Genomic DNA, 22,490 nt, shown 5'->3' with positions numbered 1-22,490 from the left:
CCGATTTCTCATACACTAACAGCAGTTGGCCGGCGTTGCCTGGTGAAGCGTTGTTGTGATGCCTCGTGTAAGGAGAAGTAATGCGTACCATCACGTTTCCGACTTGGATAAAGGTCGGATTGTAGCCTATCACGATTGCGGTTTCTTGTATCGCGACATTGCTGCTAGCGATGATCGAGATCCAATGACTGTTAGCAGAATATGGAATCGGTGGGTTCAGGACTGGATCCCGACGGCCTCGTATCACTAGCAGTCGAGATAACAGGCATCTTATCCGCTTGGCTTAGCGGATAGTGCAGCCACGTCTCGATTCCTGAGTCAACAGATGGGGACGTTTGGAAGACAACAACCATCTCCACGAACAGTTGGACGACGTTTGCAGCAGCATGGACTATCAGCTCGGAGACCATGGCTGCGGTTACCCTTGACGCTGCATCACAGACAGGAGCGGCCTGCGATAGTGTACTCAACGACGAACCTGGGTGCACGAATGACAAAAAGTCATTTTTTGGGATGAATCCAGGTTCAGTTTACAGCATGATGATGGTCGCATCCGTGTTTGGCGACATCGCGGTGAACGCACGTTGGAAGGTTGTATTCGTCATCTCCATACTGGCATATCACCCGGCGTGATGGTATGGGGTGCCATTGGTTACACGTTTCGGTCACCTCTTGTTCGCACTGACGGCACTTTGAACAGTGGACGTTACATTTCAGATGTGTTACGACCCGTGGCTCTACCCTTCATTCGATCCCTGCGAAACCCTACATTTCAGCAGGATAATGCACGACCGCATGTTGCAGGTCCTGTACGGGCCTTTCTGGATATAGAAAATGTTCGGCTGCTGCCCTGGCCAGCACATTCTCCAGATCTCTCACCAATTGAAAACGTCTGGTCAATGGTGGCCGAGCAACTGGCTTGTCACCATACGCCAGTCACTACTCTCGATGAACTGTGGTATAGTATTGAAGCTGCATGGGCAGCTGTACCTGTACACGCCATTCAAGCTCTGTTTGACTCTGTACCCAGGCGTATCAAGGCCGTTATTACGTCCAGAGGCGGTTGTTCTGGGTACTGATTTCTCAGGATCTATGCTCCCAAATTGTGTGAAAATGTAATCACATGTAAGTTGTAGTATAATATATTTGTCCAATGAATACCCGTTAATCATCTGCATTTCTTCTTGGTGTAGCAATTTTAATGGCCAGTAGTGTACTTTACAAGTCATCTCGGCAGATCTTCAGTAAATCGTCGATTGAATTTAATAATGGGAATGTTTCTTGCAACGCAGCACCGCTGTGCGGAACACCCCTTCAGCTCCGCAGGTGCAACGGGCGAGGTCAGCCGAGCTTCACCTGGCCTGCAGGAAGCAGGCTAGTTCAGAGGGCGCGCACAAGAGCAGTAGAGGCCACCACGTATGCTGACCTATTGGTGCATCCGCCACGCCATTTTCATCAGCCAATCAGAGCCCATATGGCTAGACCAGCAGCTATCTAGTAGCCATCCGTCCCAGCCAGCAGACCCAGATCGCCGTCACTACGTTACCGCCCGGAATCGAAGTCGCCTATTACCACTCGGGACCGTCGCACAACGCTCATCGCGCCTTGCTGTTCTGGCTGTGTGCGCTAGTGCTGGAACTCCTTGTATTGCTCTTGAGACGGGACTTTAATTTTACTGCCTACTTTTGATGTTTAAGAAGATAGTCGTTTCGTTTACTACACAAATTTTCCTTTATTTTCAAGAATGACTTTTGTTGTTGTTCTGAGCTGGTGACGGATCACAGAACTTGCATTTGTACACATAAAATTATTCTGTCAATAAAGTGATTTGTGAATGTAACCTATGACTTACTGTGAAATTGCCCCAACCCGGAACACTTCACTGACAGTCTGCCGTAATGGAAAATTTGTCACTGTAAGTTCTCAAATCATTATATACTGTATCAAATAGCATGTTTGTCGCGATGAGCAATGAAGTGATGTACCCTGAACTTCTTTTTCTCCACTGTTTTTATTTCAGCGACACACACAAATCACAGCTATTAGCTCTTCTATTAGGTTTGTACCTAAGTTCACAGTATTTTTGTTTGGCATGCTGCTATTACGATTGCCATGGGTTCATTTTTTTATTTGCAGTTCACTGTTGTTATTTAAGTTTACATATTGCCATTTTGTGATTTGGAGGTAATGAGTGCAGTTATCGAAGCTAGGAAATGGAGTGCCAAGTGGATAAATCGGAACATTTCCGACATATTCTTCTGAGTTCAGTAGAGGGTAAGAGCATCCGAGGCAGCCTGGAACATTTGAGCCGTGTGTGGGGATCATGCGATTCGACAGAGCACGGCAAGAAAATGGTGATCTCGTTTTAAGGAAGACCGTTTTGACATTAGTGACTGTCCACGTTGTGGAAGATTTTTGTAGTTTGGCCTTAGTCTCTGACATACGGTACACGTAACTCAAGCGAATATTGCCTGTGACTCCTATTAGAATGTTATGTTGACAAGATCCTCTACTTGTGGGCATTTACTAATGAGTAGTCATTCTGCAGTACGATATATGTAATCTGACGCTATCTCAAACCATGGCTTGCAATAATACTTGTTTCATAAGTTTCGTTTATGACCAGAGCCGCTCGGCTTCATCTAATGTATTGTACCATTATGTGATATAGTAAGGCCATTAGTTCTGAAGAGGGTATTTTTACAAAGGCTAATAAATCTTTATTTAGAAATGACTGGCTGATTTTTTAACCCCTTCAGATTTTCACAGTTGCTGTTTTGCAGCCATGTTTAAGAGTTTTGCTAGCTTTCGGAGTGAGCTTCCTTTCTCAAGCTTGTAGTGAAAACAATCACGCAATCACACAAACATTCACTCACATTCATATGCCTGTCTTCCTACATTGTGCTGAGTTGACTGCCTGTTCTTTCCTGGCCCACGGTGAGTGTACTTGGGTGAAGTGGTGTTGCAGGGTGCGGTGGGGGACGGATGGAGACAGGTGGGTGTGGAGGAGACGGTTAGCGGGGAAGCGTTTATAACTGAAAAAAAGGCTGTGAGCACTATGGGACTTAACATCTGAGGTCATCAGTCCCCTAGAACTTAGAACTACTTAAACCAGCCGGCCGCGGTGGTCTAGCGGTTCTAGGCGCTCAGTCCGGAGCCGCGCGACTGCTACGGTCGCAGGTTCGAATCCTGCCTCGGGCATGGATGTGTGTAATGTCCTTAGGTTAGTTAGGTTTAAGTAGTTCTAAGTTCTAGGGGACTGATGACCATAGATGTTAAGTCCCATAGTGCTCAGAGCCATTTTTGAACCTACTTAAACTTAACTAACCTAAGGACATCACACACATCCATGCCCGAGGCAGGATGCGAACCTGCGACCGTAGCAGTCGCGCGATTCCGGGCTGAAGCGCCTAGAACCGCTCGGCCACCGCGGCCGGCTTTATAACTACATATACAACACATAAAGCGGGAACGTTGGTATCAAAAGTCTCCAAAAGTTCTTGACCGATTTACCTCAAATTTGTATAAGACAATCTAATAAATGATCATCCCTGATTTACTCCGAATTTTTGCTCCATACTCTAATAAACGTGGGACAGATATAGGATACATATTTTTCAACATTTATGAAGTGTAAACATTGTTAGAAAAGGTATCAAAAAGGGTCTGACCAATTTACTTCAAACTTTTACACAATACCGTACAAAAGTTTGGACAGATACAGGCTGCAAATATTTTAGACGTGTATGATATACAAATAAATATATAAACATACATTTTGTTAGCTAAAATCTCAAAACGATCTTGCCCAGTTTACTTCAAACTCTAGTGAACAGTCAGATGTACATGAGCTACACGTATTTTAATGTATATAACGTATAAATATACATGTAGTTTACAAAGAGAAACATTGTTAGCAAAAATTATGAAAACTCTTTAGCAATTTAGTTCAAAGTCTTACACGATACTCTAATGAACATTTGGAAGGCCACAGTATATAAATTGTTTAAGCGATAATGCAAAAGTTTTTTACTACTACCGACTGCGAGAAAGAATATGCTGTGCCGTACTCTCCTGAGAAAGTGTGTGGTTTTTTGTTTCTTTCTCACAGTTAGTTCTTAACTACGATATTAACTAGGGTATTTACACTGTGAGGCAAATAGTTTCTGCCATATGTATTCTTTCTCGCTATCTGTGTTATTAAACGAAAATTGTTCACACAACAATGTGGTGTTTGGATTTCTTCTGCGCAGTCGGTTTTCACAGAAAACAGGAAGGTTTTATCTACATAGAATGCCACTACGGTATCTTCAATTGCTAATAACATTAAACAAGGCCTGAGATCAGAGGGAGGGATGAAGCCGAGATGTGCAGAGTGTTGGGGGAGAAATGGACATAGAGAGATGGAATGAGGAGATCTATAGAGGCGGAGGGCACATGAGATGGAGAGAGAGAGGGTGGAGGAGAAGATGGGCAGAGAGAGGCGGAGGAGAAGATGGGCAGAGAGAGGCGGAGGAGGTGATGGACAGAGAGATGGTGGAGAGTGACGAAGTGGGCAAGAGAGAGGGTAGAGCAGATCAACAGAGAGAGTGAGAGGAGTTGGTGAGGGAAAGAGACTTAGACGTATATTCAATTTCCATACATATTTCGCAAGTTGCGAAGCGTTGCTGGATTCGCCAGTATACCATATATACATGAACCAAAAGTGAAGTTTGGTAGAACGAAGTGCTTGGTTTAAAAAGGATGTTAGTGAGGGACGCAGTCCTTCATCCCTACTGTTCTATCTACACATCGAGAATGCGATGACTGAAAAAAAAAAAAAGATTCAAGAATGAGTTTACAGTTGAGTGTGCAAGGATTTAGGTGATAAGATTAGATTTTATGTAGACAACGCAAACTTCCATCAGATAACAGTGTTGATTCCAGATAATCCCAATTAGAGGACTGGCATTTGGGGGTAGGTGACGTTCAAGTATTATTAAGTTCATTAGGTGATTTTTCCGGATGTTCTGACCGAAAGGTTGGGTGCAACCGAAAGAAGTTCAGTATTAAATCCAGCTTAATGACTAAATTTCGATGCCTCACTCCCCTCGCCGGTTACTGTCCACACAAATGGAGGAGTCTATGAAGATTATTGAGAAGTTGCTCACGGAAGTGGTGATAAGGCTCTTTACCTCTTCGTATGCCTTGCCAGTGTTGTTGGTTCCCAAAGGCAATGCTGTAGGCTATATGCCCATTGTGGACTAACTAACCCTTAAACAGAAGGTAGCTTTGGAGTCGCTGCCCTTGCCTAATCTTAACACGTGCGTTACTTGTTTAGCAGAAGTGCGCTGTTCTACCGTTTTGGATATGATTCAGACCTACCAGCAGGTACTTCTAGCTAAAGAATCAAAGACTGTGAATGATTTCCGCACGGACTGGAACTTGTTTGACTCCTACGGGGTTCCATTTAGGATCGGAACCTGAGCAGCAGTCTATCTCATTTGCTATATTCCATCTTGGGTGAACTGAAATTCTGTTGTGCATATAATTACCTCAGCAACGAGGTTGTTTATAGCAACACCATTGGTGTATGCCTCCAGAATCTTACGCAGATGTTACTCGTTTTAGGAAGGCGTGAATAACTGTAATACCAATTAAGGTTAATTTGGCGCAGGCTGAGACTTCCTAGGCCGCCTATTTTCTGCCAATGGTGTTAAAATTGATAATAGGCACACCAGCGCCATTTATAGTCTTCTCCCCAGTACGGCTAAGAAAGGATATACACGGCATATCCATATGGTGAACTCTACCAGGAAGCTCATTTCGCACTATTCTCAAGCAGCTACCCCATTTAACTTACTTCATCGTAAGGGAGAGCCTTTTATTTGTCAGACACTCAGCAGTCATTTTTTACGCGTTGAAGAAGGCTCTCAGAAACGTCTCTACGCTAGCGATTCCAGATTTTCAGCGTCCATTTATTCCATGGACCAATGGTTTCAATTCAAGGGTTGCTGTCGTCCTATTGCAAAGATTTGACAGAAATCGTTGAGCGACCGCAAGTGCGTCGTGGGCTCTGTCAGCAGCAGAGGTTAAATACTACGTAGACGAGTTAGACGCCTTGGCTGTTTCATTTGGGCTGGAGAAATTTAAGTTTTACTTGCAGCATAATAATTTCTTATTAGCAACTAGCAATGGGGTACTAAGCTGAGAACTGGCTAGGCCCCATAAACTGGCAGGGTAGCACATTGGGCAGTTCGAATTTCAGCTTTCCACTTTGTAGTGTAGCATATAAATGGTTCTGACAATCACCTAACAGATTCACTGAGTCACATGTTTACTGAGGATCAGGAGACCTTGAGGCCAAACAATTTGATGATTACTACACTAACAGAGACTCCATTGTGACTTTGTAGCTTTTTTCGGAGTGATAATTGTTGATACTCTCCTTGGGTTTGCTGCCAGATCGAAAAAACTACATGACTCAGCAAACTCGAGGAGATTCCAGAGATTGCATCACCTTCGGGGATCTAGAGGAAGCACCAGGAACGGGATCTAGTGCTCAAGAGTAAGGTATCACCAGTTCAATGAGAAGAAAGTGATTTGTCTCCCTAAGGAGTTAATCCAGGCTGTATTTAAATATTTTCATCACTACTTTGGTGAGGGTCATTTAGGGACCCTAAATGCCATTATGAAGATTAAAGAACATCTTAGGTGGCCATTTCTAAATTCAGATGTTAGAATGTTTGTCAAGCAATGTCAGAAATGTCAGGCTGCGAAGCTAACTCTCATTTCGTGCTGTGGTTTGTTGCACTATATTTGGGAAGAGAGGCCAATGGAAAAAGTAGTTTGTGGGTTATTTAGTGCTGCCTCCATGCACTAAGAGTGGAAATAAGTGTGTTTTCGTTGTGGTCGAAGCTTCCATCTGTTTTGTCTGGCTTATACCAAGTAGGGGAATGACTACAGATTTGGCTTTGGTAAAATATTATCCTACTTCGGCCTTCGAAAAACATTGGTCTTTGATAATGCAATAACGCAGCTATCTTAACTTCTAGAGAAATCAGGAAATTTTGTGTTGGTAATACCATATCACAAGTCAGTACCCTCCTACACTATCCTCAGTTTTCGCTTGCAGAAAACCTAAAATCAGTTCTGATAATCTGTGATAGCCAGTCGCAGAGTAGCTGGGATAAATTTAATAGTCGGCTTAATTTTGCTTTAAATTCCGGTTTGCATGATGTGCATAAGACCACCCCGCCAAAATTAATGTTTGCCTCCCCGATTAACTTTCCGCTAACAAACTTTTGGCCCATCAATGACTCTTACACGAGGAAATTGTTCCGGACACCATTAAGAGTAATTGGAGTAAGGCGATTAATAACGTTCGTTTTGTACACAGGCTGGAGGGCCTCACGGATATGATGACCGTAGGCGGCCTGCCTTGGTAAGGATTGGTGATTTTGTTTTCGTACAGAATTGTTGGGTCAACAGCAAGGGAGCAGACACAATTTCTGCCAAGCTCTTGGCGCGTTTTGTTGGACTGTGCCAAATTATAAAAATGTCCACACCGGTTAACTCCTAGTTAAAAATGTAGCTATCTGTAGACTCCATGGGCTAGTCACATGAAGGCTGGTAAATTTTCTGACGACTGTGAGCCCTGCGGAGCTAGATGAAAAAAGAAAAGAAGAATAGGGTAAAGCAAAGATACTGTTTCCAAATTTCCTACCCCCTTTCCCCTCCTCTCGCATATTTAACCTCTATGGTGGGCGGAATGGGCCTGCGGTGCTTCTGCATGTAATTAGAAGCAGGATTCAATCACTCTGCCTGTAGCTAAGCAACGGCCTGCTTGGTATCCCATTAGAGGCACGCGCGCCGTGTGCCGCGTCGACTTAATGCCATCTCGGCCCAGCACGGCATCAGTTGTTGCCCACCAGTAATTGGAGGATGGCTATCCGACGGCAGAAGCTGCCAGTTATGTGGGTCACGAACTCTGCAAGCAACTGCTAGAACTGAATAGCAGTTTGAGCGCTAGTCTGCTTTACCAATGTGTCAGTTTACACGGTGGAGAACATAGCGCTCAAATCTGGAGGAAGATGGCGCTACTATTACGTCTGATGGTGGCTATCTGCAAAAATTGCATACAAATTGTAATTGCTGGATCTTAAGTTCTTGCTTGGTGAGCATCGTAATGAGCCCAGTTGCTGTTATCCGTTGTGCCGTGGGGGTCTTTATCCCTATGCTTCAATTGACCGCAGTGTTGCTAAGAAGCTTTGTCAGTACTTACATTCGTAAAGTTGTATTGCTTCACGTTTATTGCTATTTATTGCCTTCGTGATCTGTGATAATTCAAGAATGTTGTGAGTTGTACCTCGAATGTGTAGTCGGAATAAAGGGAAATTCAGTTTTCATGTCTTAATTAAAGCCGTGTGCGCATTCTGGTTCGCATTATTTTTGTTCATATTTTCATGAATTTTAAAAAGAAAAGCTATGTACACTGCTGAAAGTTCGTGTCTGTTTATTTTGCAGATATTCCTGTTTATTCCTTTTTATTGGATTTGAGCCTGATTTGTAATTTAGAATTATTATTTGGGTTGACCAAGGTATGCAGGGTAAAATACTCGTATATTACTGCTAGCTGAGGCCAGCTGGTCGTTTGTTCTTTAATCGTTGCCCATGTATTTTATGATGTCCTGAAATATTTCCCTTTGCCGGGTCCGAGCTGGTAACTAAATGTCCCTTCGTGTTAGTTTATGGATCCACAACATCTGCTATTGGAATTGTTTTCTGTCTTTTTAGTTAATATTTTGCTTGTAAGTATATGTTAAAACTGAACCACCGAATGAAGGTAAAGCTTAATATTTTTTTTGTGCCAATCCTTTTGACAGCAGGTCTACATCTAAGTATATACTCCGCTAGCCATCAAGCGGTGTGTGGCGGAGGGCACAATTCGGGCCAAAGTCTCATTCCCCCAACCCTCTGTTCCACTCGCGGATCGCACGAAGGAAAAACGACTGTCTGAACGCCTCACTACGAGCTCTTATTTCACTTTTCACTTATCTTTGAATGGCGAGCATTGTGCGACTTGAAAGTTGGTGATAATAATGTATTCTCTACATCCTCTGGGAAGAAAGGATTTCGGAATTTAGTGTGTGTGTGAAATCTTATGGGACTTAACTGCTAAGATCATCAATCCCTAAGCTTACACATTACTGAACCTAAATTATCCTAAGGACAAACACACACACCCATGCCCGAGGGAGGACTCGAACCTCCGCCGGAACCAGCCGCACAGTCCATGACTGCAGCGCCCTAGACCGCGCGGCTCGGAATTAAGTGAGCAGCCCCTTCCGTTTAGCTCGTCGTCTGTCTCCGAGTGTATCCCACTTCAAACTTTCTGTGAGACGTGTAACGCTCTTGGGAACGACGGCCGTTTAATATTGAAACACCTTCAGCCATCATTATGATTTTATCTGTTTTTCAGCTGGCAGTTTCGGCGCATCAGTGCGCCTTCTTCAGGCTGTAGTTGATGCTGAAAGGGTTGACACGATCCCTATATATATCGCATCAGTGGCCAACGTACTGGTTACGCAATCAGAAAACTTTGGTGTCAGCACTGCAACCATCAATTATCAACTGAGTTGCCAAAGCAACACCCTTCCATTGAATTGCCACAGCGTATACAGTATTCATCTTTCCGTATCGCTAGTTTCCAGTCATCCATTGTTCAGTGGCGCCGGTCTTTTCACCACCTCAAGCGTCGCTTGGCACTGGCCACAGAAATGTGCAGCTTATGAAGAGGTGCTCGATCACAGTAGTTAATTTTTTTTAATCCCCTGCACACATTTATTGTGTTAGGTGGACTGTTGGTACCAGTTTGGAACTCCAATGTTTTTACAACCATTCTCCGCAGTACTCGACGCTCTTCGTAAGTCAACACTTGAGGGCTATGTGGTATTCATTTGGCAGTCGTTGTTAGTTCGCGTTCCCACTTCAACATGACGTCACCAAGAATCCATACGAGCAGCGTTAGAAGGGCTGAAACGTGCCCAATGGATTTGTTATTCAGGTGTCATCCGTTTACTATTGAAACGCCTTCAGCCATCCTTATGATTTTATCTATTTTTTAGCTGGCAGTTTCGGCGCTTCAGTGCGCCTTCTTCAGGCTGTAGTTGATGCTGAAAGGGCTGACACGAACCCTATATATATCGCATCAGTTCGAAGTCATTTTCTCACCGACCCAGTCTGCTGTTACTGCGTCTCTACTGACAACGCGATATTCGTCGTCTTCTTTTCTGCTGGCTGGTCAGCCTCTCGTGGCGTCTAGTGGTTGATTCTGCACCGCATAAGGCAGTCCGGGTACTTTTTATCAGACAGTGTATTATAGACGATTTGAACATATTTTCCATTATGTCGAATAGTTGCTACAAATCAAAAAACTGCAATAAAAATATATTTTATTGAGAGCATAATTGAATATACCAGTTTTTTACTTTTCACCTTCCCATTTCTGTGTAGAAGTCTCTAGTCAATCCGCTTAAACCCAAATATAATTTAAAAAATCCATGTTCGAAAATTTAACAATTGTTTCATTTCTTACACTTTCTAAGGGGTTGTATGCAATGTGAAGTCGAGAATAGAATTAGAACTGAAATATTTGGGTAAGGGTAGAAAGCTAAATAAGTGCGGTGAAGTTTTTCGAGGAAGGGTAACTGCTAGAATGTGACAGCACCCAGCATATACAATGACGAAAACAATCGCAACACTGAATTGTGCAAGATAAACGAAAGTTGGTATGCGTATTTCTACATCTTAAAGTCGATGTCTACTCAGATTTTGTGCCAGCTGGATAAGAGCGACTCTAGTGGCGACACTACGAGAATGCAAGCAGGTTTGCTCTAATACACGCTGTCGTGAGAGCTAGTTACCTTAAGAGTGGACTTGGCGAGTTAATGTTAATCTAGAATGCCTTTAAGGCCACTAAGTCGTCATTATCAACAACTCACTGAGTTTGAACGAGCTCGTGTAATCAGGCTAAAAGAAACTCGAGGTTCCCTCTGCGATAATGCACAAAGATTTGGCAGGAACCAGACAATGTGTATGATTGCTAGCAGCCGCGGTCACGAAAATTTACATTCGCAAGAAGTCCGGGCTCCGGACGGCCACGTGGCACTACCAAGAGAGGTTACCATTGTGTTCGGCGTGTGGTTTCGGCGCATCGTACTGCAGTAGCCATTTGAGCGGCAGTTGGCACCACAAGGAAACCACGAAATGTTATAGGTCAGTTTCTTCAAAGACAGCGCCGGGTTAGACAACCTGTAGAGTTCATTCCGTTGATCCCAAACCGCCGCCATTTTCGATTTCAGCGGTGTCAAGCGAGAGCTCGTTGGAGGACAGAGTGGAGATCTGTCGTGTTTTCTCATGAAAGCTGGTGGTGCCTCGGTGCCAGTGATGGCCGTTTGTTGGTTGGAAGGAGTCCATTTGAGGGCCTGCAACAAACCAGAATGCGTGCTAGACATACTGGACCTAAACCTGAAGTTACGGTCTGGGGTGCGATTTCGGTTGGCAGCAAGAGCATTCTCGAGGTAATCACATGCAACCTGCCTTCAAACTGGTACGTCAGTCTCGTAATTCGACTAGCTATGCTGCCATTCATGAACAGCATCCCAAGGGTGGGGGGGGGGGGGGGGCGGTTACAACACGATAACCGTCACCCACAAACCGCTGTTGTAACCCAACATGCTCTACAAAGCATCAACGTGTTGCCATGGTCTGCTCGATCACCAGACCTGTCTACAATCGAGGATATATGGAGTATCATCTGACGACAACCACAATGTAATCGACAAACAGCATTAACGGTTAGTAATTGGCAACCAATGCTGTACAATCGCAATAATGTCATGAGATGTTCAATTGACTCTTTTATTGCGATTTTACAAAATTGGCTGCCAATTATTAACATAAAAATGATCGCAGACCTGAGACGGGATTTTATGTCCTGTATATCAGCATCAAACGTCCCTGTATCGACTTACAAAGTGAACAGTCATGGAACTCCATCTCGCAAACTGCCATCCGGCATCTGTATAACACGATGCATGCATGTTTGCATGCTTGCAGTCACTATTCTGGAGATAACCTCGTTAGTAATGGCTGATCTCCCGCTTACATTAACCTATGCCGGGTTAATCACTGCACAATGTTCATCACTTAAATATGTTCCTAGACAGATATAGTACCAAAATTTCACTAATCTACATTAATTTTTTGTGTGCGATATTTATCAGGCAGTGTATTTAGTGAGACGCCTGTATGTTTTTATTCTACATGAGACTGTTGAGTGGTCAGTGATGAGTACTCACGTTCTCGGGGAACCACGGCGTGACGAAGGGCATCTGGAAGGTGTTGCTGTAGGAGTGCAGCGTGTCGAACGAGTCGGGGCTGACGGCTCCCACCAGCGAGAACACACCGCGGGAAAACTGACCGCAGACTGCAACACAAACATAACAACACTCTTTATGGAGAGGCAGACACTGCCTTCATCTAAGGAAAATACAAATATGGCATTTCAGTATTTGATCGCTATTTTTTAGTTTCAATGACCGGTTTCGGGCTAGCTGCCCATCTTCAGATCATATATTTCAGTTACAGAGTAACGTGTCAGTACAGAACTATCGGTTAGTGAACCGGTTTCGGGCTAGCTGCCCATCTTCAGATCATATATTGCAGCTACAGAGTAACGTATCAGTACAGAACTATCGGTTAGTGAACCGATAGTTCTGTACTGAAAAGTTACTCTGTTGTTGTTGTTGTTGTTGTGGTCTTCAGTCCTGAGACTGGTTTGATGCAGCTCTCCATGCTACTCTATCCTGTGCAAGCTTTTTCATCTCCCAGTACCTACTGCAACCTACATCCTTCTGAATCTGCTTAGTGTATTCATCTCTTGGTCTCCCTCTACGATTTTTACCCTCCACGCTGCCCTCCAATACTAAATTGGTGATCCCTTGATGCCTCAGAACATGTCCTACCAACCGATCCCTTCTTCTGGTCAAGTTGTGCCACAAACTTCTCTTCTCCCCAATCCTATTCAATACTTCCTCATTAGTTATGTGATCTACCCATCTAATCTTCAGCATTCTTCTGTAGCACCACATTTCGAAAGCTTCTATTCTCTTCTTGTCCAAACTATTTATCGTCCATGTTTCACTTCCATACATGGCTACACTCCATACGAATACTTTCAGAAATGACTTCCTGACACTTAAATCAATACTGGATGTTAACAAATTTCTCTTCTTCAGAAACGATTTCCTTGCCATTGCCAGCCTACATTTTATATCCTCTCTACTTCGACCATCATCAGTTATTTTGCTCCCCAAATAGCAAAACTCCTTTACTACTTTAAGTGCCTCATTTCCTAATCTAATTCCCTCAGCATCACCCGACTTAATGAGACTACATTCCATTATCCTTGTTTTGCTTTTGTTGATGTTCATCTTATATCCTCCTTTCAAGACACTGTCCATTCCATTCAACTGCTCTTTCAAGTCCTTTGCTGTCTCTGACAGAATTACAATGTCATCGGCGAACCTCAAAGTTTTTATTTCTTCTCCATGAATTTTAATACCTACTCCGAATTTTTCTTTTGTTTCCTTTACTGCTTGCTCAATATACAGATTGAACAACATCGGGGAGAGGCTACAACCCTGTCTTACTCCCTTCCCAACCACTGCTTCCCTTTCATGTCCCTCGACTCTTATAACTGCCATCTGGTTTCTGTACAAATTGTAAATAGCCTTTCGCTCCCTGTATTTTACCCCTGCCACCTTTAGAATTTGAAAGAGAGTATTCCAGTCAACATTGTCAAAAGCATAGTTACTCTGTAACTGCAATAAATGATCTGAAGATGGGCAGCTAGCCTGAAACCGGTAATTAAAAAAAAATAGCGTTCAAAGAATGAAATGCCATATTTTTATTTAAAGAACGATCGCGGAAATCCCATTTAAGACATCATGTCTAGTTTTGATAAGAAAGTACATTGAAGTGCCAAAGAAATTGGTATAGGTATGATTATTCAAATACAGAGATACGTAAACAGGCAGAATACGACGCTGCGGTCGGCAACGCCTATATAAGACAACGCGTGTCTGGTGCACTTGTTAGATCGGTTACTGCTGCTACAATGGCAGGTTATCTGGGTCCAGCAACACTGACATTGGACTGTTGATGATTGTAACATGTTGCCTGGTCATACGAGTCTCGTTTCAAATTGTATCGAGTCGATGGACTTATACGGGTATGGAAAGAACCTCATGAATCCATGGACCCTGCATGTCAGCAGGGGACTGTTTAAGCAGGTGGTGGCTTTGTAATGGTGTGGGGCGTGTGCAGCTGGAGTTATATGGGACCCCTGATGCGTCTAGATACGACAGGTGACACGTACGTAAGCAATCTGTCTGACAACCTGCATCCATTCATGTCCATTCTGACGGACTTGGGCAATTCCAGCAGGACAATGCGACACCCCATAAGTCCAGAATTGCTGCACAGTGGCTCCAGAACACTCTTCTGGCACTAAACACTTCCGCTGGCCACCTAAGTCTCGACACGAACATTACTGAGCATATTTGGGATGCGTTGCAAAGTGCCATTCAGAAGACATTTTCACCCCATCGGACTCTTGCGCATTTATGGATAGCCCTGCAGGTTCGATGGTGTTAATTCTCTCCAGCACTACTTCAGACATTAGTCCAGTTCATACCACGTAGTATTGAGGCACTTTTTCGTGCTCGCGGGGGCGTACACTATATTAGGCAGGTGTACCAGTTTCTTTGGTTCTTCAGTATACTAAAGCATCACTTTCTGTTCGGTCGCTTTGGAATTCGGATAGTCTACTGCATATTGTTTGGTCTTCATCCGAAGACCAATTTCAAGCCACTCTTAAACCTTGTCTACTCTGTAAAAATCTCTTGATTTATGAGTGACTACTGCAACTGCATTAACACGAATCTGATTACTTCGAGCTTTGGTATCCCTCTACCAACCTCCAGTCTCCCCTTCCCCACATCACGCTGCCATTACCAAACTGACGGTTCCCGTATACTTCAGTAAGTGTCAAATCAATCAATCTCGTCTTTATCTAATTTCTTTTTTCCCCAATTCGATTCAGTACCAACTCATTAGTTATTCGACACCCCCATATAATCTTTAGCATTCGTTCGCAGCATCATATTTCAAAAGCTTCTATTTTCTTTTTGCCTTACCTGTTTATCGTCCACGTTCGGCTTTCTTGGACACTCCAGACAAACACCATCAGAAGAGACTTCCAGATATTTAAATTTATATTCGTTGTTAGCCCAGTTATCATTTTGAGAAACATTTTTCTTGATATTGCCAGTCTGTATCTTCTCTATTACTGCTATACCAATAGCAAAACTCATATTCTACTTTCAGTTTTTCATTTCCTCATAGAAATCCTTCATTTTCACCTGATTAAAGTGGACTGCATTCTGTTATCCTTGCTTTACTTTCGTCAGTATTCCTCTTATCAACCACTATAGTGAAGTAAGATGCTGTCCAAAACTCTCTTTGTCACGCTTTAGTCCAGATGACAAATCGTTTTCTATTTAGGGCTAATTTGGGCGTCATATAGTAATACTCCGTGTGATCGTTTTAATGACACACCGAGAAGCAGATGAAAAATTTACGGTTCATGTGTCCGCTATCTTGTCCTCAATTATGTTGAATCGTGCAGGGAACTGTGTTTCGTCGAGGAGAAGAATGGAAAATTAGAATGTAAAGTCCGGACGATAATGAGGCCACTGCAAGGGGAGGACATGCTTGGTTTAGTGACGTGCAGAGAAGGAAATCGGCCTTAGGTTTTTCCACGTCTTCTTCGAAGCAGTCGTGCCAGCACTTGCTTTAACTAATATGGGGAAACCACGCCTGAAACTGCATCTGAACGACTGGACCTAGAGTTAAAGTGCCATCCTCCACAATGTGAATCCACTATCGAAATTTGCTGGACATTATACATACTTCCAGTACATTTTTCTTAATGAAGAAAACAAAATTTATGAGTGTAATTAAAAATTTTCTCATAGGATTCCTTGTGTATCTGCCACGGGCTTTATTTTGGTACCTTACGTGACTAGCCTGGGCACAAATGGGCCTTTTCACTTTTGACTTATTTTTGGATGAAAAGCTATCATTTTATCAGTTTAAGTTATTTACTGATCGATGTGCTTATTAGGTGCAACACAGATAATAAATTTTGTACTGTACTCCCCCACGTCAATGGTTTACTTTAATCTGCTATCAGATTCAAGTTATTACGTAGTTCTGTTAGTACATATACTAACAAACGATATGTCAGCAATAAATATAAAACTGTGTGTATAACACATATTGTTTTCCAGGCATTGCCTACGAAACTATATACATCAATACGTTCTGTTGGCTATTGCTTGTCTTTGATAAACTTTTTTTCCAACGCCTGAAAACCGTAGCAAGCGTTCTTTAACATTTTTTTTGTACTCGCTATAATTTTTGTGCTATGGGATGAGTGCTATTGTCATACAGTTACCTTTTTCTGCTAGTAATTCTTAGTAATTACTGCTATCAAGATATGAATACATGTTTGTAATTGTTCCGTGTGTCATAGGAAACAAACTGAAATCTGAAAAAAGGCTACTATTAGAGTGATAAATTAAATTTCGTTTTTAGTTGGAATACTTTCCTTTCTTGGAGTGCTACCTTATACAATGTTTTGGGCATCAATTTAAGCACAAGGAATATTTTAGTGCGTGGTTAAACACACTGGGGAGCCTCAAGACGGCATCGTAGTGCATCTGTTCGTTTATGAGCTTCGGAGACGACGTTAACTAGATAGTAGATCAATGAATCATTTTCATGTGCTCAGTGAACGTAATAAATATCCAAGATCTTTAACAGCTAATGAAACGGTCAACATCGCAATTAATCTTTTTTTTTTTAAGAGTGAAAACTGGTTTCGGCCTTTATCCTGGCCGTCTTCAGTTCTACACCATACAGCTGAAGTTGGCGGTGCGCGGAACAACTGCGTGACGCCACGGTCATTTATTTTGTAAATTAAAGGTGGACTGGAAGAAAGGAAAGGAAAGGGAAAGAAATGATGCTGTTAGCTGCATCGGGACTTCATGCGGAATCAGCGAGTGAAAATATGTGTCGGACATGGACTAGAACCCTGGATTTCCTACTTATTGGCCAGTTGCGTTAACCACTGCACTCAGTGTTATTCGGAAACGCGCGGACAATCACATTATCACCTAGTGCCACCACTCCTCCACATTCTCTGTCAATGTCCTCCGTACTCGCTAATTTTAGATTCCCGTGGGAGATCGAACGTAAATGCGCATCTGGATGGTTGAGGATTCATAGCCTATAGAGGCTAATCAATCAAATGAATGTGTTGTGCCCATGTCCGAGAGAACAGAAGCCACAGATTGGTATAAACATGCAAGGCCGTTTACTGAACAATAAACGACCGTGGCATCAAGACACCGTTCTCTGCACCGCCGACTTCAGCCCATTGGTGCTGTAGAGCTGATGAGGGCCAGCATAAAGACTAAATCCTTCGATCTCTTTGAAATAAATGAATATTTGCGGTCTTGGCTGTTTCATTAACTGATAATTTGCAATATATAGCTGTGTTATCTCCAATCATGTTATCTAAAATTACAATATCTTCAAGTTCGCACTACACCCTTAAGGCACAGCTCAATGTTTAAGAAGCAAGTGCATCTCTAAGACATAGGAACAGACTCTAAATTGCAAGTGCATTCTCACATACTGTTCAGAGAGGTTCAGTAACGCGCTTTGTCAATTTTGTTTACCTGATCTTATCCTAATTTCGATTTTCAATAAATATCTCACACACTGAAATGCTAAGTAGATGAGTGAATGATTACTTACAGGGCATGCCCAACGCATTCGGTTGTGCCTACCCACTGCTTTAAAGATCAAACATTTTCGTGCACAGTTGTTATTATTAGTAGTGTAATTAGCATTATTTGTAATATTAATTTCATTTGGAGCTTATGTTTGTGAGGAGCTTATGTTTGTGTGCATAAATTAATTTACGGATTTTTGTTGTCTAATTGAATAAATATTGAATAAAAATAAAATAAAAAGCGGACGTAATTAAATATTTGTTTTTTTCTATTACGACGTGCGAAACATTTTAGTCTTTTACGAAGTGTTGTGTCCTCAACTGTGGGAGTCAGCACCGACACAAACAAGGAGAAAGTTGCGATGGCTGGTAGCAGGAATCCAAAATTATCTGTACAAAACTTGAAGATTAATTTAACACTTAATTTCTAAAAAGAGAATAAATATAGCTAAGCTTGGGCTGTTGCTTGCGTCTCCTACAAGCAATTACTGTTCACTATTACTTTTCGCAGAACGCAGACAAAGTATCATCCTGATATTACTCAGTACTGATGCTCTCAAGTCTGCGACCGAACTGGGTCGGTCAACGATCGGCAGCTGGTTAAATCAATTTTGACGGATACTCTGAACTCTTGTCTTCTTGGAGCTGTGTCGCTGTCTGCTCTTCGCATTGGCGCACTGGACAGCACCTTAACGATGCCATTTGGCGTCGCTGCGCTGGTCGGTGTGCAGTCGACGCTTTAGGAGTGCACACGAAGTACCATCCTTTCTAAACAGTGTCTTATTTGAACTTGTGAATCACCGTAACTTCCTAACTTCAAAATAAATTCGATATTGCAGTGCCTGTGTCGATACAATGTTCCTGCGGATATGTGTGACTCTGAAAAACACAGGCATTCCAATATCGTATTTATCCATCGATACCATGCAGCGAATTTCACTTAAAATGTCCTCCTCTGTACTGGAATTACATAACTGTGACGCAGGAACGACCATATATGGAAGTTTTGGTGTGGTCGATGGTCACGCACGGATAGCCAAAGCGGTACCGTGACAGAAGGCGGACGTGCTCGGCGCTCAGAGCTGCGCTCCCCGGGCGTGTTTTTCTTTACACGTTGCAACATGGTACTATGTCGCTATCTTCCTTTGAGCTCTGGCCTGCAATAGTGTTATACTACCGCTGTGCGATTATAAAGATCACGTTCCAAGTGGAATATGTACGACATCGAGTGCACGAAGTGCAACAGTTTATACGTGAGGAACATCCCGCACCTCAAGATGATGTAGAAATTCACTTCTCCATCACGAGCAGCTCCGTATTCGTGAAACTGCGGACCGAATAAGTTTGCGCTGATGTTGTCCGAAGTTTCATCTCGGCTCACCACTCCCCAGGCTCGAGAGGGTGTGGATCTTTACCATGTTCCAGATGCTCGGGCACTTTTCGTCAGTTTATCGACAATGTGGTGACGTTGCCCGACGTACCTTACGAGCTTGGTGCTTGACGCATGTTCCCAGGCAGCGTTGGCTACTTGAGCGACGCTATCCGGCATCCCAGCGGCTTTCTGTCACATCAGACTGTTTTTTCTCTGGAGCACAGCTGACTTGCTGCCTCTTATACGCCTGTGCGCTTGTTGTCGGTGAAGGTGGTCTACACCGAAATGCAACTGGCCTGCGCCCCAATTTGACAGAACAGAAGTATCAGCGCTACTAGTGACGCAATATATGGCGGGCAGGTGGCGTCCCTTTTCTTTACACTGCTGCACACGTCATGTCGTATGTCACTTCAACTGGAAGCAACCGAATCGTTCTCGTCTCTGCCAAATTCATCTCGCCGTTTCCCCGTTTTGCGTCACGTGAAGGTTACCGTACACAGACGACCGTCGCTTCGCTCGTGGCCCGTCAGTAAGCGTCTGGCGCTTGGTCCAGACTGAATACAGACGCAAATGATGTCGTTCCTAGATGACATGATGACCTGTACTACCGGCAGACAAAGACTCATTTCGTGAATTGGTTCCGCGGCCTTGCAGTTCAATGTGTGGCTCTTTTTTTTTCTTCACTGTCGAGAAGAGTAAACTTCTCTAACTTCCTTTGTAGTGCTTTCTAAGACCCGCCGTGCTGTTGCAATGTCCTGCGATGAGCACTTGATCTCATGCGCTGTTATTAATTTTTTTGACGATATGATCCCCAGCGGCACTCCTCTTTATGAACTTGCATGGATTTCTCCACATGTCCGACGAAAAAAAGATAAGTCTCTGTTACATTGTTACCTTCTCCCTCATTTTCCTTTCGTCCTTTCTTAGGTTAGGTAGACCTGTTGGGATAGGCGTAGCTACCCCCTTTTTTATGGGTTTCTTCGCAAACATTCACGTAAAGCGGGAAATCAGGGTTCAAGTCCCTGCTGTAACGGGACATGCTCCTCTGCCATTACTGTTCGTCAACAGCAGTTGTCGATACCAGTATTATCTTTCGTGGTTTGGAAACGTCAGTACTCTCTCAGTTGCTTTTCTGAAAACTTTCATATAATTTTATACACAGTATGTTACATTTTAAGCTAAAATTTATGAAAATGAATTGCTTTGGTTTCCATGCTATAATCGAAAAATACTAGTTCTGAATGTATAGTTAATTTTTTTTAAGGAACGTTTGAAATCACGAAATATTAGCAAAATTACATTTTCTATTATGAACTACGCAATACTGTACTGTTTACTATGTTTATTCCTGGATTCAGTTATGAAATGGTAAACGAAATTAATAACGTAACGAAAACTAGAAGGTATTCATTTGTTAAGAAATATTCAAATGGTTCAAGTGGCTCTGAGCACTATGGGACTTAACATCTGAGGTCATCAGTCCCCTATAACTTAGAACTACTTAAACCTAACTAACCGAAGGACATCACACACATCCATGCTCGAGGCAGGATTCGAACCTGCAACCGTAGCAGTAGCGTGGTTCCGGACTGAAGCGCCATATTGGCCGGCTTATAAAAATTGTAAACCCTTTGGAATATTGTTATTTCTGCGGAGTGTGAGAGTCGTAAGTTTGCCTCTGATGTGATCGGACATATTTTTGTATAATAGATGCGAACAATGTAATTTCGGCTTGGTTAATGTGAAAAATCAAAATACTGTATGATATTCTAAAATGTGAGAAAATCAGTGGAAAATATAATAACGTAAAAAATTCTGCAACACGCTTCTAATTATTTAGTTAAAACCAACCGTGAGGACCTGATGTTAGATTTTCAGCCTCAAGAATCAGACCCCTAGACAAGAAGAACTGGAGCCATGTCAACATGTCAAGCTAAGTAAAGTTGAAATTTTATTGTAATCTTCGCTCCGCTCAAATCTTTGTAAAAGATTTTGTTTATTAATTACTAGGACTGGGCATTATTTCATGTGGACAACACATGGAAGAAGGAAGGTGGGGGGAGGGGGGGGGGAGATTACACACTGTAACACAAATTTTCATTGTAGAGTCTTACGCAGTCGATGATGGTTCGTATTCGCAACAGCTAATACATTTCATGTATTAAGACAAATTCTTATCGGATACTTACAATATATACTGATGATACATTGAAAGATGCGTAAAAGAGTTTGCAGGTGTTAGTTCTTCCTACAGAAATGTAGATACGCCAGAAGACCGTATTTAATTGCGAGGAGACCTGAATACGATCAATTGGTTGGTGCAGCGACTGGCAACTAATTCTGAACGAAAAGAAATGTAACATACTGCGAAGAGATCCACTACTATTCGATTACTCTTATGGCAAAAAATCTGTGGAAACAATAACACTTGTACAATACCTAGGATCCACAGTCCGGTGCGACATCAAGTGGAATGACACATAAGACAACTGTAAGAAAAGCATGCGTCGAGCTGATTTGCACAGGGGGATCCTTAAGGAAAAGTAATTCATCCCGAAAGAACAAAATACTTATTCGACCGATTCTCCAGCATTAATCATCAGCAACTTCATGGGATTGGCTTGACAGCAGAGGTAAAGATGCTGCAACAAAGAGCGGAGAGCTCGTCGCGGGATCGTTTAGTTGCTGCGAAAGGATTACGGAGATGGTCAGCAGACACCAATAACAGACGCCACAAGAAAAGTGTCGTGCGACACGGGGCGATCTACTTCCATAATTCCCTAGATCCTAATTTCAGGGAAGATTCGGGCATATTATTACTTCCTGTCGCATATGTCTAGCAAAATGACCACAAAGACTCGTTCGCATACCTTTGCGGTCATACTGTGGCTTATCGGCAGTCGTCCTTCCTGAAGGCCAGTCGCTGCTTGTAATTTTTTTTCAGATGTGCTCTAATGCGGTGAGCTCCAGTCTTTTGACTTACGAGGGTAGTAGTTGTAACTAAACCGAATATCTTAATTTTAAGTATGTGAACTGATCTATTTAAAATTTATAATTAATAATTTAATATTGCGAACAGAAAATGGAACAAAAGGTTGGTTCAAAAATGGTTCAAATGGCTCTGAGCACTATGGGACTTAACATCTGAGGTCATCAGTCCCCTAAAACTTAGAACTACTTAAACCTAACTAACCTAAGGACATCACACGC

General features: G+C 42.7%; 1 protein-coding gene across 1 annotated transcript in view; it reads right to left on the bottom strand.

Moving 5' to 3' along the window:
- Positions 1 to 22,490, bottom strand: part of LOC124795312 (glutamate receptor 1-like) — a 1,309,547-nt gene that overhangs the window by 657,226 nt on the left and 629,831 nt on the right. Inside the window, exon 3 of the mRNA XM_047259283.1 lies at positions 12,342 to 12,469. Coding sequence (XP_047115239.1) covers positions 12,342 to 12,469 — 128 coding nt within the window. The remainder of the gene's footprint in view (positions 1 to 12,341; positions 12,470 to 22,490) is intronic.

This window comes from Schistocerca piceifrons, chromosome 4 (assembly GCF_021461385.2).
Source record: "Schistocerca piceifrons isolate TAMUIC-IGC-003096 chromosome 4, iqSchPice1.1, whole genome shotgun sequence".
NCBI classification, from domain to species: domain Eukaryota; kingdom Metazoa; phylum Arthropoda; class Insecta; order Orthoptera; family Acrididae; genus Schistocerca; species Schistocerca piceifrons.
This window is presented reverse-complemented; position numbering and strand designations above follow the sequence as displayed.